Genomic DNA, 18,200 nt, shown 5'->3' on the forward strand with positions numbered 1-18,200 from the left:
TGTAATCATCAAAATTAAACGAAATAAACATTTGAAATATATGAGTTTGTATGTAATGTATGAATATAATATACAAGTTTCACTTTTTAAATGGAATTACTGAAATCAATCTACTTTTTCATGATATTCTAATTTTATGACCAGCACCTGTAGTGCTGCAAACCTGTGGCAGCCTTCTCTGCATGGCTGGCAGACAGAAAAAAGCCAATACAAGAGACCATGAAAAAAGAAAAAAAAAATCATTGATAGGGTTTGACTTTACCGAGGCAGGAAATTTGCTGAACTTCTGCAATCAATGCTCTGAAAGTGGACTTTGCCATCAGCCCCCTGAGACATTTAAGATAACAGCCAAGCCACGGTGGTGTCTGAGCCCAACGCTACCCTGCGATTTCTTCTCTTCTACAGTGCTGCATGATTTCAGACACGTGCTGTCACTGATGGATGGATTCTATACAGGGAAGGGAATTTAAAGTGTGGGGGGAAAAAATCCACTCAGTCCAGCGTTTTTCATTTTGATTCACCATGCTCTGAACATTGCCAGGAGTTTGATGTTTTTACTAATTATTAGGGTTCTTGAACATCCCCCCCCCCCCAGTTCTTCAGAACCGAATGTAAAACGGTGGGAAAATTCATGATGAGACACAATAATCAACACAGTTAGGACTGCTGGGTGTCTGAGTGGAAAACCTTCACCCACTGAAACGAAACATGGCTCCACTAAAAAAAAAGAAGAAATGAAATAAAACACCACCTGTAACTACATTTGCTCTCAACAATTAGGAATTTGATTTAAATTTAAAGGCCTAGCATTCTTTGAAGCTGTGCATATTGCCCGCCAGCAGTGATGTCAGAGCTGTAGACTAAGATCATCCCAGAGAAATAATTGGAGCTGTAGCCATTTTGGGTCTAACCTTGAAAATAACAATATGCTGAATCTCATGTAGATGTGAACTCAGTAAATATTTTCCACATTTCCACATTTAAACTGGATCGTGAGATATCTTGCTTATGGTACAGAAAAACACACAGACACTGGCAGTGGGTGATACATATGTATGTATATAAAATGTAAAAGGTAAAGTTCAGTTTTTGTTTTTTGTTAATCCAAACTGAAAGTCTTAGAACTGTCAAATTACAATAATATTCATTTTAAAGATTAAAAACAGCAGCATAATTCTTTCTAATTACTAGCCTTTAGAGTTTTTTTCACCCCTTTTTTAATCATAATATAGGTAGTGTGAAAGCTGCCATGTTTAATGCGTGGACTCTGATGTAGATGTGATTCTTGTCAGACCCGACTGAAGGTCAGCGACAGGCTGGTTCTTGTTTTCTGTTCGCCTTACAGCATGTCTGCAAAAAGCACTGAAATCGTTGTCTGCTCACGTCTCCCAGCGTTAAAGCAAGACAAGAAGAACAACAGGTTTTATTGCTTTCGATGCAACCAAAGAGGTTTACATTTCCTCTTGGATCAAGCTTTAATAAATGCTGAAAATAGATTTAAAAACATATGAAACGGTGGAGTTGAATGCAAAGTAAAGAAATCTGTTCTAATGTGGATCATGAGGAGGGGAATAACAAAACTCTGACCAAAAGGCAGATAAAAGGTATTCTCAACATTTGAAATAACACTGATGTTTTACTTTAAGTTGTATTTTGACTTTATGTAAAAATGAACAAAAATGGCCGTCTTCACATTTCCTGTTGGAATGTTTGTCCATCTTCACAGAATCCTTGATGATGATATTAGGAGCTAAAATTAAAAGCTGACAGTGAGTTTAGCTCATCAGTGAGTGAAAGCTCTCAGGAAGGTCTCTGTTCATTTTTACCAAAATGGTCTTTTTTTTTACAGTGCAGCAAAAAATAAGAACACATCAGCTTAAGACTATCAGATGTATTTTATGGATTTTTAACTTAAAATAATCTCCACAGCATCTGAGCATCCAGTGCGACCAAAAGAATTTGTGGCTAAGATCTAAATCTAATTGATTCTTTCTTGTTGCCTGGTGTTAGTGAGTACGGACAGGTTCTTCTTTTAGAGCTCCTGGTGTTTTCAGGAAATGTGAAGCTTTTATTTAGTCACCACATAAACACGGACATGTTTTATATAATGACTGTCAGGAGCTCTAATGTTTGTCATGTTTACAGGTAAGAACTGTTTCCATGCTAACCTTTTTTAAACAAACTGTGGCGGGCGGTAAGGTTCTCAGTCGTCTGTTTAGTTGAAACCAAAACATTTCTTTAACTCTCAGAATCTGGCATCAGATCGTATTATTTTCAAGGTTTGACCTACATTTCTCAGCATGAGACCACCTCAGTTTGAAACTGAGCAGATGAAGCAGATGGGTGATATGCATTCCATCAAGAAATGCTAGGGCCTTTAATTTTTAAATGTTTTCCAACAGCATCCATCGATTTCATCCCACCTGATTTCTTTAGCAGGCCTTGTGGGATTTTCTTTAAATTTGGCATCAAATGCCGCTTAATCAAGACCCCCTGATTAGATATTGGTGTTCAAAAGGTTAAGGTCACTTTGACAAATGAAAAGTCTCCAGAATGTTTAAGGGATGTCCGCTTTATATTCAGGCAGTCAAAGGTCACTGCCAGTTTGTCGAACAGCATGACAGAAACACACTTCTCCTTATGTCACAAAGAAGAGGAAGAAAAAAAAACCAATGAAGCCAGCAGCTGCAGCTCAGTTAGATTTAAAGCTCCAGAAGAGGAAGAAAAATGACTCAAACTAAAGGTTTTATAGAGACATAACATTTAGGAAGTAGTTGTAACTAAAACTTCAAAGGGATCATTTCTGAACAGATGAGACTAACATTAACTAATTAAAAATGGTGTGATGCTTTATGTCCCCTGAAACATTTAATGGTTTATAGTTTATGCAGATCAACTGAACTTAAACAACAATCCTCACAAATACAAGATTTAGTATCACCCTCCACCAAAAGGCAATTATCTGTTACCAGAATATCTCATGTACCACAGGATCAATTTTAACGAAACTTGCAGGAAGAAATCACTGAATATACCTCTACAAATGATTAGATTTTGAAGTCAACCCTATTCAAGATGGCTACCATAATCAGCTGAGCTCAGAAAACACAAAAATGGTTTTTACTCTGTTAATTTTACAGATATTGAGGTAAGATTTAGTGGAGCTATAGCTGAGAGTCATTCACAACATATACTCCAAGTGTTGCTTAAGATCTTTGCTTCAAAGTTTAGCATTAACTATTGGAGTCATTCCTGTTTGTCTCTTAGCAGAATATCACACAAACCACTGGACAAATTAAAAAAAAACAACTTTCCTACAATAATCATTGGATGTCCATCTACAACTGACTAACATTTAGAGTCAATCCGATTCAGAACAGCTGCCGCAGGTATTCAACACCAAGCAACATGAAAATGGCTCGAAAGGTAATATTATCAGAGATGTATTCAAGGAGACCTATAAACGAGAAATAAAGACATTTACAATCTGCTTTTCATACCGAAGCTCTGCGTTTCTCTGAAGTTGCTCCCTAAAATGACTCAAACTGTTGTTGAAACACATTGTTTTCATTTCAGAGGATTCTTATTGATTTATCGAGGCTCGTCTGCAGCTGCTTTGTGATTCAGGGAAACAGGATTTTGCACCTTTGTAAATACAATAAAAGAAGACTTGGATTCAAGCAGACAATGGATGGAAGATAAATGCATCTGTTCTTTCACAATTTGACCAACTTAAACACTTATTTACTGTAGATGTGAAGTAACTCAAACAGCAGCGATAACAGCGCTCTTCTCCCCGGGGGGACGGGGGGGGGGGTTGTTTTTTTAACTCGTCAGTTTTAATGTCACCCAGGTGTGACTCACCTGCTTTTCATCCTGAAGAATCAGGAGATCCAAACCAAATGAGGACATTCATTGATGTCTTTCATTCCGCTTCATGATTAACGGCTCAGTTTCCAGGAAGAAATCTCGTAGGTCATCAAAACTTCTCTACATGCTCAGTTTTTAATTTGGTATCGTTATTTTTTACACTCTACCTCTTGTGGGCAATGCTACAAGATACTCAAACTCAATAACGTGAAATTAATTTTTATTGTCCGCAGCTGTATGTAAAATATAATCATTTTTTTGCCCATGTCTGAGAATGTCAAACCACTAGACTGATTAACTTTTGGAGCCAACTAACTGAGAATAGTATAGATTTATCTGACAGCTAACACCTACATGTTAATTACTGAATTTATGTTATGCACACAAATGTTTTTTGAAACAAAAGACAGACAACTTTTGTCAATTTTTTTGCCTAAACCCAATTCCACCTAATTACTCAAAACATCCCTGCAGCCATGAAATGTTACAGTTAAACAAAAGCTGCATGAAAATCTTAGAACAGCCTTATTAAAACTACAAAGAATCAGAAGGTTTTGGTTTTTTTTTTTTGTCTCTGAAGCCAAACATCAGAAACTCACTCCAGCTGCACTACAGTGTAAAAGCATGTTGGGTAAAAGCTGAGACAGGCTCCACCCATGTGACACTGAACGCATCACAGTGAGTACAGAAAGGAAATGCATGATTTAAAAACAACAAACAGAAAACACACACACAGGATCGTGTACTGTGCAGATAATTGCTGTCAGGGCAGAGTAATTTGTTGTTGCGTAAGGTCACTCAATAAGTAACAGCGTGACTGGCTGCTGCTCGTTAGGAGGGAGCATCCCCGTCCCACCAGAGCTGGCGTGATCCGCTCTGTGCTGGCATTCGGATCAAACATCAGGCCCTTTGGTTTCTGTGACTGAAGTGCTGCTGCAGGACGTTGCTGCAGACAGGAAGACTGGTCAAAAAAAAAAAAATTATAAAGTAAGAAACAAAGTCCACACAGCTTTTCCTCTCATATTGATAGTCAATGTGTCCTTACGTTAAAACCTTGTCAACAAAACTCATGAATGGCAGCCAGCTAGCACATTGTGAACCCACAGAAAGGCCTGAAGTGACTGAAAACAGTCGGGACAGTTTTGATGTACTGGTACATATTTACACTCAGATTTGGTCAGTAAAAGTATGACGATAGGTTTGTCAAGTCAAATTCAAAGTTGGGTGTAGAACGCTACAACAGCACAAGCTGCAGATGGTGGACACAGAGGCAAGAAAAGCCAAGATTTTAGCTCTGGGCCAACCCTCCGCTGGCCTAATCCAGTCTGGTAGGCAACTTATAAGCAGCTAATAAGCATATCATGAATTGGTGATAAATTAAGATCTGAGTTATAAATGTTCTGAGTGTTAGAGACAAAATAAAACTTTAACACATTAAACTCACTGGTCTAGCAAATGTTTTGCAGAAGCTGTGTGTCTTTGAACGCTGAGCTCCGCACCACCCGGCTCGATCCCGGGTATTTATTCTCGACAGTTGTCTTACTCAATCCTTCTTTCTTCTTTTGCTTTTTGCAGCAGATTCACTCATATTTCCACCTAAAAGTCTTCTCTGAGATTCTACGCTTGTCTGATCCCTTCGTATTTGCTTCCCTACACAGACTACGACCAGCCTGATGTAGGTCAATCATGTGACTCAAGCTTCCGTGTGGTTTTCAGCAGATTCAGTGGATTGTTTTGGTTTCACTGAGTGTGGACCTGCATTCCAGAATTGGATTCAATATATCTGGAAAACTACAGGAGTAAATTCTTTCAAACTGCACCATCTGATAAAACGAGTTATCCTGAACTATATGTTTTATTTTATAGTTTGCAACGAGTACCTTTAACAGAGTGGCGACTGTAAGACTGCCAAGACTTTACGAGGAACTTGATAAATAAATTAATTATAAAACAAGATCTCAAGTCAAACATTTTTCACACCCATATGAAAGTGCTGAACGTTGCAGAGAGCCTACTTTGTGGGTGCAAAGACCTTAATGTGTGCTTCATATGAGGATCTATCAAGGCTGTTGGAGAGACAAGGATGGAGGCGGACACAGAGACGAGTTAGAATCACTCAAAGGATTGCATGACGTGCTCCACTGAAACCTGCAGCTTAACATCCAGAGTCCAGACACCCTTGAGAGAACTGTGAAGTAATAACATATCACTTGTCATTTATTCAGGCTAAAATCTTTAATGTATACGTAACTGAGAACTGTGCAGCTATTACTGAAGAAAAAAAAACTTTGTTTGTTCCAGAGTTGTGTTGGTATACCTGCTGTTGGAGCACATCACACCTGCTGCTGGACTGTTGAGTGTAGTTGCTGTGGAGCTCAACAGGAGGAGCTGTAGACTCATCACTTCCTGTCACCAAGCTGTTTGAGCCTTTTCCCATTGATTTATCTGGTTACAACAAAAACAGCAGCGCGCCTGTCTATGAGATGCCTCTCAATGTGTTCAAAGTACTTAACTGTAAACCTGTGGGTCCGTGGCTATAATGTGGGCAAGCCTTAGAGGTGAAGCCCCCTCCGTGTTCCTCTAATCCACTTACCGGGGTCATTGTTTATCTTATTCTGGACTGAGAACGCCACACACAACAACCACAGCATCCTCTTGCCTGCTTGCTCAAGGGAGGCCATAATTGTAATTAAGGAGCCATCAGGCAGGAACATGAGAGGAAAAGAATAATTAAGTGTTGCTGGAGCATTATGATATCACCCAAAGGAAGCTGTCTATCTCCTCATATCCAATTATATACACTGCAGCTTGATGTATGCAAACAAGGATTTATAAAACCACTAAGACATCTCTGTTACTCAGGCCCTTAAAGTTAAGGAACAGGTTGTTGAAACTCAACATCTGCTGATGCCCACGGACATCCTCTAATATCTCTCCCAGCGCCTTTCCAAAGAATGAGTCGTCCTCCGGCATAATCACTGTTGAGAAGGTGAATTGCACCCTTTTGCTTGCATACACCTTGAATTGAAATAATGAGGAGGCTCCTGACTGTGCCACAGTAATGAGAAGGCAGCAGCGAACGGAGAGCGGCGCTCACCGGGGACCGCTGGTGGATTTAATTAGTCTGTGTTTACCTCCTCGAGTGATGCCCGAGAACCTAAAGCACAATCACAAGCATGTTTGTGCTTTAGCGCTCAGACACAAACAGCTGTAAAAAAGATAAATTGTGAGTGTGTTGAGCCTATCAGTGCGTAGGAATGGCAGCTCAGTTGGGAGGAAAACTCTAGACAGAAAAGCAGCTTCTAAAAGACAAGAACGCACCATGTTGGTGTTTTGTTTGTGTCAGGGAGGGCAGAGACGTAGCGAGTCAGAAAGAGAACAGGTTGGTGTGAGGTGTGCTGGAGTTTGTCATCGGGGATGTTCTGCTGAGCTCGAGGCATATAGCGTGGAGAGGAAGTGTAGTGATGCACAACTGTGCACAGGCAAGATCTCGCACAATCCCAAGCTGCACTGTCAAGAAAGACAGAAGCTGAAAAAAAAGGTAGATTTACACTTCCTCGTCCTTCAGTAACACCATTATCACAACAAACACCTGTAACACACCTTATAGAAAGGAGACAGACTGGTTTTGCTCTCGCTCACTGTTGACTTCATAAAAACCTGAATACTCGTGTTTGACAAAGGCAGACTGATGACACCGGTTGGAGATTATTGACAAGATTTAACTTGTAAACAATTCCACATGACTGACAGATTAACCTTCCATAAAATCCTCTTTTCTTTTTCATTTCCTGCTCATTCGAATGAACAAGTGTTGAGAAATGTGGGCTTGTCAGCAAAACATCCTTAGTGTTGATTTAGCTACAAGGATAAAACACTAAAAGGCACACAGGTGTGATCCTGGGGATCTGTGACTTTGTGTGCATCTATTACATGATTAGGCTAAAACTGGGCTGAACTTAGTTTAAAAGGGAAAGTTCAGTAAACATTTACATTTTAACTAGATAGTGATTGATTAGATGCACCCATTGTAATGTATAGTGGTCTAAACGATGTTTATCAACTAAAAATGGGCTAAATTTGGTTTTAAAGTGAAATAAATGTCTAAATTTTAACTAGACATTGATTAGCTGTTTTTTTATCCATCCAAACTTGTAGATGGATAAGAAATCGAATAAACGTCGAGCTGAAACTCTGATGTCTACTAAAATTTCACTTTTAAACCAAACATAAACCAGCTTTAGCCTAGGAGTTTATGAACATTAGGGATGTCTTATACTCGTCTTTTCAATTGAAAAAAATGAAGTTTGGAAAATAATAAATTAAACCTGTGTTTCCCAGAGCAACGGGAAAATAAAACATGTCATTAAACAGTCCATTGTTGGTGTTTTGGGTTTAGGGGGGAACCTTCAGTCCTGGTGGTTTATCTGCTGAAGGTGGAGAAGGAGAATCCCCTTTCTAAGAGCTGTGTAACCATTTAATGTACAGATCCAGGCAAACCCTGCACAAACATTACAGTTTTGTGTAGACCGTGCCAGAAAACACACACAGGCGCACACATTCACACACACCGACTGCCTCGCCAATTAAACATCATTAACATGATCCCCTAGGTGTGCTTCCCACTTAAGTGTGATGCGAGCGCTCTGCCTTTCGCCAGGCTGACAGCCAGGCTTAATTGGCTTCTGAAAGACACAAATGCCCTTATGTAACGGTATAAAGCCAGCCTCAAGTACAGCTTTTGTAAGAACAAGGAAACTTGGAAAAAATACAGCTCTTCAAGCAAGAGTGAACGCAAACTCAGAGGGAGTTCACTTGTCTTGTGCAGGTGCATGAGTGTGTGTGTGTGTCTCATAAGGATTGGCAGGTATAAAGGCATTTGAGAAACTGCCCGTCCAGATATACAAAACACAGAAACATTTCTCTATACTCAAACGTTTTTTTATAATCAAAAATATTATCCAAGCATTTACAGTGTATTACAACAAATGATTCTATGCAACGGTTGACAGCCTTTACAGAAAATGAAGAAATATATTCATTTTTGATCTATGTTACAAACCGGGAACAGCAAAAAGAGAAGGGGGAGGGGGCAGGCCAAAGGGTCCACAGGGTCCACAGGGTCTGAGTGCTCAGGCAGACCCTGATTTCCTCCCTGATTAGCCCTGCAGACCAGGCCCACACCGCACAGAACCATGTGTCGGCTCAAAAAGTACATCGCCCTGCTCCTGTGGGCAAAACTACGTAATGATCCAGTGACGGTAGAATCCGGTGCTCCTCTGCGACTCCCAGGGAGTCATCATGTCTAAAAATATTTTGCAGATACAGAGAAACTCAGAGACCGAGCTCCTGAGGACTCCATCATTGCTGCTTGGTATCAACATCCTTGTTACCATGGCAATGGGTTTTTAAGTTTCTGCCACCTACACAGAGTCCCTGAAGCGCTCATATAACATTCTCTCTTGATCTGAGATCAGTCTTCGGTGTCCTTGTACAGTCAGGTACAGTCCCGACTCTTTGATAGTTGTGAGCTTTTATGTTGATTTTTTATTTTTCACTGTATCTTTCACATTGCTACGGTGTCTCTGCTGCCTGTCGTCTCTTCCACGTCCCAGAAGTGTCACCAAACGGAGACTAAGTGCTCTTGATGCCCTGGAAGCCGCAGAAGTTCCAGCGCTTCTCCAAACTCGCGCCGACACCAGTCAGCTCCTGTCTGAAGGTGCAGGGCAGCCGGGACAGCAGAGCCTCCACCTCGCTGGGGTTGATCTGCAGAGACGGAGAAACGGCGAGTCAACAAAATCACACCGCACAATCTTAGATGAGCTTTACAAACAGCAATCAAACGTTTAAAAGGTGGAACTCATGTACAGTAAAGTGATCCGGGACTTGCTGCTACTTTTTCATTTAACATTTTAATTTAATTTATGCCTTTAACAGATCACAGTATTAGTTGTGTTCCCATCCAGCTGTTATTTTTAAATTGCATATAAAAACATAAACGAAGTGCAAATAGAAACATAATCAAAGCATGAAAAACACAAGAAAAACCCCATGACTACGTTTGCACACAGGGCTGTTATCTGAACATTTGTTCTGTTTGGGGATTTACTGACAGTTCTCTAATAACATCTTGTTGTGGCCTTTTCTTACACCAATTTGTTTTTGAAAACTCACACAATCTGCTGTTTGTTTCTATGAACCTCACTTAATAAGCAAACATTATTAATCAAAGTAAAAAGAACACAAAAGTTGACTTTTTCTCTTCCAATATTTTACACAATAATGAAATCTTTGGGTTCATTCTGTAAATGATGCAACATTTTCATAAAAAGGACAGCAAAAGTCTGCTTTGGTTCTTTTAAAACTCATATTCTGTATTTTGGGAAACATTATCACAACCATAAAACAAACCTCTATTGTTGAGACCTCATGTCTGACAGGGATATTGTTATTGTATTGTGCATCTCTCCAGCATCTTCAAATATGCTCAAAGATAATGGCTCCATTATTTACAACAAGTCTACTTTTGATGTCTGACGAATTTGAGAACACAGCCTTGATTTATTTATTGATCGAGAACAATTTTATTTCTCTCAGGCCTGTGGAGTAGAGCATCGGTGTTTGAAGATCAGGTCTTTTCTCTTATTATCAGACGCAGAGAAGGTCAGTCATGCTTTCATCTCCTGCAGGCTTGATTATAGCAAGGAGTTTGTTTTTTCCCCTTCTTGTCTTAAATCTAAAGGACAGCTGGTGAGGAGCTGATGGAGAGAATCGACTGCATCTGCACAGCTTTTTCTCTCCCGTCACTTAATGGCTGCTTGGGAGCTGGGATTTTCAGATTCCTGTTTGGATATTGATTAAATGTTTGTATGAACAAACTAAGACTACTGGTAGAAAGTGGGAGTAACTGCTCATAAAGCTCTAATGTGCTGTTTTTTTTTACTGGGGAAAACCTGTAAAACTTCCAAATCTATCACACTCAAGCGTGTGTGTGTTTTAACTAAGAATTTATTTTATACAGCAAGCAATTAATCAAATAATTTCTTATGAACGGCACAGTGCAGCAACTACTCTGCTGACTCTCTTAAAGTGGCAGCACAGATTAACGCTAACAAAAAATAATTGTGACAATTGAAAATCAATTCAGAATCATATGTGTCTGCGATGCCATGGATTTTACCTCCCACCCCTGAATCACCTAATGATGCCTCATTTCACAGCCATAAGTCCCAGATATCAGACACTATCAGTCAGCCGATGTTTTCCTTCTCTTCTTTTCCCATGGACAAATATTCTGTGAGAGAATGTTTAAGACAGCCATAAAAAATGCTTATCACCTGCCCGTGCCACCCAGTGATCGACTCCCAACAGTCCCGTTTTATTCTTTTTGACACCACACCACCATCGAAGCTGAAACCCTTCACTCACTCCAGTGGGAAGAGGATTACTTGGTCAACTGAGATCCCAGGTGACTGTCAGAGTTTACTGTAAGAGACAGTAAGTGAGCTGAACTAATAAGAATGTTGGAGCCCAGTTCGGATGAATTGACATGTTATTGTCCACCACGCACACAGGATTGTCATTTTACAACAAAGCGGTGTGTGTGGAGCCACCAGATAAGCGCCGGGCTTGCTGTTGGGGAGTCTAGCCGGAGTTATTGACAAAACTCTGTGGGCTGCTCGGTGTGTGTGCTGCAGAGTCAGCGTGGGAACAACAGATGCACTGGAAAAATCAGACGCTCACAGACAGAAAAGCGTGGGCGCATGAGCCAACACGTGAACATAAACTAGACCAATTTAAATAAATAAATAAAAAATAAGCGGCCTGAGAAAGAACCATCACATACTGCATGTGTGAGAATGTGAGAATGACTCAAGGTGGTGATGAAAATATTCAATAAACAACAATTTCTCATGAGATCTGCGTGAAAAGTCGGGACAAAGTTTTTACAGATGACAAATTGATTCATCAAACGATGAGCAAAATGAAATCTGAGCCTTTTATCCCAGACGCTCACTGAAACTGTCTTTGTCATTGTCGTTTTTGTTATTTTTTTTATTTAGCAAAACAGAGTCACAGGACTAAAATATCTCATCAGAAAAGATGGAAATAAAATAGCTGTGCTTCATTAAAAAGAGCGTCGGAGCAGTGATGTGGTGCAAACTGAAAAGATTGGTTTCATTTTTAAATCCTAATGATTTTATACCGAATGAAACCCCTCAGAAATAAAATAGTATGTTTCGTTCAACTTTACAGAAAAATAACTTTTCCCAAGCTACGCAGTTCTAACTCATCCAGTGAGTGAAACCGTCTGATCCAGGACTATTTAAGGACCATAAAACGAAACCCTCAGATTCAGAGATCTGCTCGAGGCTGATGCTCCACATTGTTCCTCTGTGTAACTATGGCTCATTTCAATCAACAAACATGACTTATCCACCAGAGAAACTGATTTCAGCAAACATTACAAAGTGCTGCCAGATGCAACTGGAGGAAGAGTGAAGAAATATTATTTTATGGGTTCTGACTGCACAGATTATACACTGGTTCTATAAACATGGAACGATATGCAGGATGAATCACTAAGCTTAGTTTTAGAGGATGGGTGATTGGGCTTAAATTTACCCGAGGTCAAATAAAAATAATTAGACTGACGGGGCAGACCCTGGATTATGTTATAGACTGATATGTCTACAGATACACATTGACCAGCTGACTCAGTGAGTCTTTAATGAATCCACCTGCAAGAAGACAACACGCCTCAGATCTGCCTGGAACAACATTTAACTTCTTCCTAAAAAAGGCCAGAAAATTTACAAATTGTCTCAAAGACGCTGAGAGGTTTCGTATGAAAATCTAAAATAAAGGTCACTGCAGACACACTGAGCCAATCCTTATGCAGCTTTGTTTGAATGCTAAAATGTGTTAAATTAATAAACATGGCTGTTGTTCTCTTTAACATATTTATTGAGACAAATCCTGTTAATCATGTCTTTTTAGACTCACACAGATATATGTTTGTTACAGTCTCTTCTGTAGAAATAATGCTAACATTACCAATATACGGCTAGCTCCTGTTTATTTAAATCTCCAATATTTGTCTAAAAAAATAACAAAAACGATGAACTGTGTAAGTTAGTAATCTTTACAGATAGGTGTTTTTAATATATTAAAAAACAGGATAGTGCTTCCAGCTGATTACAGCTTTTATGCAGAACTGAGCTAATTGACAGCTTCAAGTAGCTCGATTTGAAATGCAGACACACAAGTGCCATCAAACTCATCTATCTCTCGACAGGAGGGCAAGTAAGTATATTTTTCTAAGATGTTAAACTATTTTTTAAAGTGATTTTGCCTCTGAGAACTTCTGTTGAATCCATTTGTCTCTGCTGAAGGGCCTGTAAAAAGCTTCGAGGAGCACTGGTTGCATTAAGTGCGAGGGCTTCTACAAACCCATAAGTCAGCCCAGTAGGGGACGCAAATGGACAGGTAGATGTAATCTGACGTGGTACTGAGGGCCAGCTCGGTTCAGCTCCTCTATGGTGGACGTTTTGACTCATGTGAGCGTGTTACCTTGGTGTCCAAACGCTGCAGGTAGGAACAGATGTACTCGATGCTGGCTCCGAACGGATGGACGTGCAGGAAGGTTGAAATGATCCCTGCGGCAGAAAAAACAAGTCATGCAAAGATGTTAACACAAAGCCGGTCCCCATACCTCCAGTTTCACTCAACCATTAAACATTGGCAAATTACCAAAGGACGTTCAAAACACCAGTTTGTCCAACGCTTTCTCATCTCCAGGAGCTGAGTGGATGGACCAGCTTCAGGAGACTTCTCCCAGAGTCCCATTACTGTTAAAAGCCTCTTGTATGTTGTCGCTCAAGATTAGAAGGAGTGTTTAATGACGCCTTTGATGCTGTTGTCTCTGATCAAAGCCGTACTCTCCCCCAGCACAAACAAACCATCTGTTATCAGCTCACAGAGTAGACCGGGGGAGAGGTAATCCTCCATCTATGATTCCTAACAACCTGAAGAGCAACACGCAGCCACAGCCGCAAAGCTTTCCACCGAGCAAAAACACAACAGTCACTCCGAGCTTTTAAAAGGAAAATGCAGCACCAAGACTTCATTTTTGTCACCTGCAGGAGGTCAATCGATACTTGAGCACAAACAACGTGCTCGTCTGGAGCTGCTCCGTTAAATGGGAGTCTAATGGTGCACTCAGATAGAACAACAAGTCAAAATCTCCCTGTGATTTATAAGTCTGAATTTACCCGAAACTAAAAGACTTGGGTTTGCATATTTATCTGGAGAGGCCTTTGTAGTTATCCAAGTGGAGTCAAATATATTATTCATGCTTTCTTAGTGAAAGATTAATGATTATCACTTAAATTTCTAGAAATTGACAGAAATTACAAATATTCTCTTCTTTTTACAGTAAATAATTAGGTTGTAAACTCAGAGAATCATGAAGCAGCATCTGCAGCCTCAGAAACAAACCAAATGTTTGTGAAAGTACAGCATTAATACGTTTTTAACTACTTAAATACAATATAACCTACATCCATAACAATCCTGATAAACCAGGTTTGACACAGCCTCACTTAAAAAAAAATACCTAAAGCAGAGGAACGATGCAGGATCCACTTGGATGAAGAGGTGAAAATGGCATCCAAACATTATTTTCTTCACTGTCTGTAACAAACTACAGCACGCAGCCCTCCTTATGCAAACGTTAATGAGGCGTGCAGAAGTTAGAAAATGGCGAATTTCATGCCTTTTACTTTGGTCATGTTTTATTTATAAGATTGCTCACAAGTGCAACAACATAAATAACAAAGACAGATCCTCTACGAGTTTATAACAACATTTTTATTTGAACTACTCGCTGCACTTTTAACCGTGAGTCCACAAAAAAAAAATCAGACGCACACAAAGACGTCCTGGAGAGAGTTTAACTGTCAAACACTTCAGACACAAAGGGAGGCCATTTCGCTTTAAGTGCTGATGTTTTCAAAGCTGTTTGCTTGATTGGCATGTTTTTGATTATATGTCATGTCCACTTTCATTTAGATTTTTCCAAAGCAATTCTTCAGTAAAGCAATCAAAACAAAGCATTACTGAAAAAGGCATTTTAAGACCAAAAATCTGGTTCTTAGAAAGCGTCAACATTTTTGTCTAAAATAATACATGTGTGTACTATAACATATTTGAAGGGCACAAACAAGTTTCCCTCATTTTTTTTGTTTCAGACTAATCCAAAAATTTATTCACTGAATATTAAATTTTCTTCAATAAGAGTAAAAACAAAATTTTTAAAATGTTTTAGTAATTTACTAAAAGATAACACTAAAATATGCCATGCAGAAGTGTACTTAGCTCTGATGTATCCTGGAGCTATTAGTAGTCCATGATTTGCATTTAGAAATTGACCACAGAATGACTGACTGAGTTAATTAAACACAACTATGAAGGTAAGGTTACACATCTTTATGAGCCATTAAGTGGAGAGAAAAGTAAACACTGAGGCACGATTGGGAAACCAATCTGATGTAAGGATACAAAAACCATTCACAGCTGATGCACGGTATCCTTTATGATTGTAAAAAGGTGGAAGACATTTAGCATCAACTGAGATCTTTAGATATGATTGCATGACTAAACTGAGTGATCAGAGAGAGAGAGAGAAAAAAACTTGAACAAAAAGCAAATGATGACCCAGAATTCTCACAGAGCAGTCAGACAGAAGCCAGCTTTTTCTCTGAAAGTCTCGGTGAATTCAACCTAAATCATTCAAGAAACTACCACAAGTCAGTTTCAGGAGCAGAGCAACCTGATTCTTTTACAAGAAAAGCTGAATGTCCTTCGATATATTCCTTCTGAGAGGCATGATGGGTCTTTTAGTTGTGTTTACAGCGTAATAACATCTGAACTCCTCAAACAGAACTACAACACAAGACAGAAAAGAACGGCAACAAAGCAAAGAAATAAAAACGAAAGTTGATGGAAGCAGCAATGAATGTATAAGTTTAAGACGTAACTAAACATATTTTAAAACCTAAAATAGAGAATCTGGACCTATACCAGACTTTGTAATAGTTTTTAAGACTCTGCAGAAACCGGAACAATGTACAGCAGTCTTTGATAAAAACCTCCAGCTTGCTCGGGATCTCAGGGTGACGACAACGTTCATGTGTTAAAGTAAATGAAAGGAAAACAGAAAAGTATTTTTTGGGAAGCTGTGAAAGGCTTGAATACAGTCCGAATGTAGACATGAAAATCTGACCTAGTTGGTCAGATGGTATTTTGTGCCCACAGTGCTTTCACCAAGTAATAACTAAAATGTTTATCTGTTTATGTCGGGAGGAATTTTAATCTTTTAGTAAATTTATGTTTTTGTTCTGAATGAGTCTAAAAAATAAAATGTGGTAAACAGTAAAGAGTCTAAAAACAGGAGGTCAGACGACAACAGAGCACAATGTGAGACATCGGTGGACATCGATGGACATCGGTGGACATCAGTGGACATCAGTGGACATCAGTGGACATCGGTGGACGGAGAACTCACCGACCAGCACCGCTTCCCTCTCGGAGTGAACAGGACTCGGAGGAGTCTTCTCTGTGGGACCTTTTTTCTCCTGACTGCAGGACACCACCGCTGACAGCGTGGCTTCCTACAAACACGGACACGCATGCAAGAACCGCAGATTAATTTGCCGCACAATAACGAGAAGAACCGCACATTAATACTTGGGATGAAAACATGAGAAAGCTTCAGCAGCAACACATCAGTCCAGGGAGACAATGAGAATAATGAGGCCTGGGAGGAAATCCAGCTTTCAGTAATATTTCTTAAGGACTGTCACACAAACAAACAATGAAATGAGATGCGATTAAAGGTAACAAACCAGGGGGAGGGAAGAACATTAAATGATTAAGCTGTTTGTTTCAAATCTTTAACAAGTGGCGTGAAGCATTAGAAGACTTTGTGTCTGTGTTTATTGTGCAACATATTATCATGCCACTGTTGCCACTTCTGACGTGAGATGCTTGGTGCCCTTTTATAGTTGTTAATCTATTCATGACGCCCTGTGAGCATGTGCCAGTGTGTGGGAGTGTAGACATAAACACATGTGAAAGCCATTTTCACTTTATGACTTCTTTATTTTAGGCAGTTAGGATGGACCAATTAGGGCTCTAATAACCTGGTGTTTCACTACAAGAGTTCCACTTACGCCGGCTTGGCTGGGATTCTCCTCGTTGACTCCATCGTCTGGCTTTGACATCTCCAGCTGCAACACAAACACACGAACAATGGCCACGATAGGATTAAATTAAAGCATTGTTTACCGTGAGAATAATGTCCAGAAAAAAGCAAATTTTGAACAAACAAGTAAAACCGAAACTCTAAACTCCACATGGGTTTCAATTAACTAGTTTTGAGTCAAAACTGGGACAAACAAGTCACATATTAAATATGCAACAGTTTGTGTCCTGATTTCTCAGAATATATTGACTTTAATGATAAATTCAACAGTCAACAGAAAAAAAGTCTACAGTAAATTACCTGACTCGTAGTTAAAGTCATTCCTCAAACAACAACAACAAAAAGGATCAAGCTTGTTAGATCCTGCTAATTGAGTACTTGAGAAGTGATGGGAAAGAGGAATGCTACCTTACATTAACAACACTTTTTATACACTTAAAATGACAAAATATTTAACTTTTATAATTAGTTTTTAACTTTAAAAAAAATTCAGGGGTCTGTTTGATGCACATTTGTTATTAGTTTTCCACTTTGTGTGAATAAACTTAACGAGCCTCGACCCAAAAAGGTCTCTCTTTACTTTAGATATCATTTAGTTTAGATATTTTGTTTGCATTATAAATTTTATCCTACATTTATGGCTGCAGTAAATAACAACAATCACTGACAGCCAATTTTGCAGTGACTTCATCTGAAAAAAACTTTATTTTTATTTCTGTGATGTCTAAAAGATGTAAATGAGGGATTATTATTATTAATAGGTATTTAAAAGGCTCGCAGAGGACACACTCTCTAAAAAAAAAGGTTAATATGAGGACTTGGTAAATTTATTCTTAAATTGTTGAAGAATTAACTTATGCACATTTTAGCAGAAAGATGAACTTTTTATGCTTTTATTTACGAATTAGTCTCAGGTGTTAAAAAGCTGCAGAGTTTTAAAGTATTTACGAGTCTTTGCTTCTATTTTTATTTACACTTTCCTTAGCACACTTATTTTAAATTAAACTGCTGAAGGAGTATGAATGAAGTTGTTTAATTATAGTAAACCAGTTTGAAGGACATG

At 39.1% G+C, this 18,200-nt stretch overlaps 1 protein-coding gene across 3 annotated transcripts in view; it reads right to left on the bottom strand.

Moving 5' to 3' along the window:
* Nucleotides 1–8,793: 8,793 nt before the first annotated feature.
* The window catches only part of enox2 (ecto-NOX disulfide-thiol exchanger 2), a 153,765-nt gene continuing 144,358 nt past the window's right edge, over nt 8,794–18,200 (bottom strand). For 2 of the 3 annotated variants that reach the window (XM_017408434.3, XM_017408436.3), the window contains 4 exons: nt 17,106–17,162; nt 16,439–16,544; nt 13,444–13,529; nt 8,794–9,636 (listed from right to left, as the gene is read on the bottom strand). In XM_017408434.3, coding sequence (XP_017263923.1) covers nt 9,505–9,636; nt 13,444–13,529; nt 16,439–16,544; nt 17,106–17,162 — 381 coding nt within the window. In that variant the 3' untranslated portion in view covers nt 8,794–9,504. The remainder of the gene's footprint in view (nt 9,637–13,443; nt 13,530–16,438; nt 16,545–17,105; nt 17,163–18,200) is intronic. The other variant, XM_017408435.3, reaches the window with a different exon arrangement.

The sequence above is a fragment of the Kryptolebias marmoratus genome, linkage group LG9 (genome assembly GCF_001649575.2).
Source record: "Kryptolebias marmoratus isolate JLee-2015 linkage group LG9, ASM164957v2, whole genome shotgun sequence".
Lineage (NCBI taxonomy): Eukaryota > Metazoa > Chordata > Actinopteri > Cyprinodontiformes > Rivulidae > Kryptolebias > Kryptolebias marmoratus.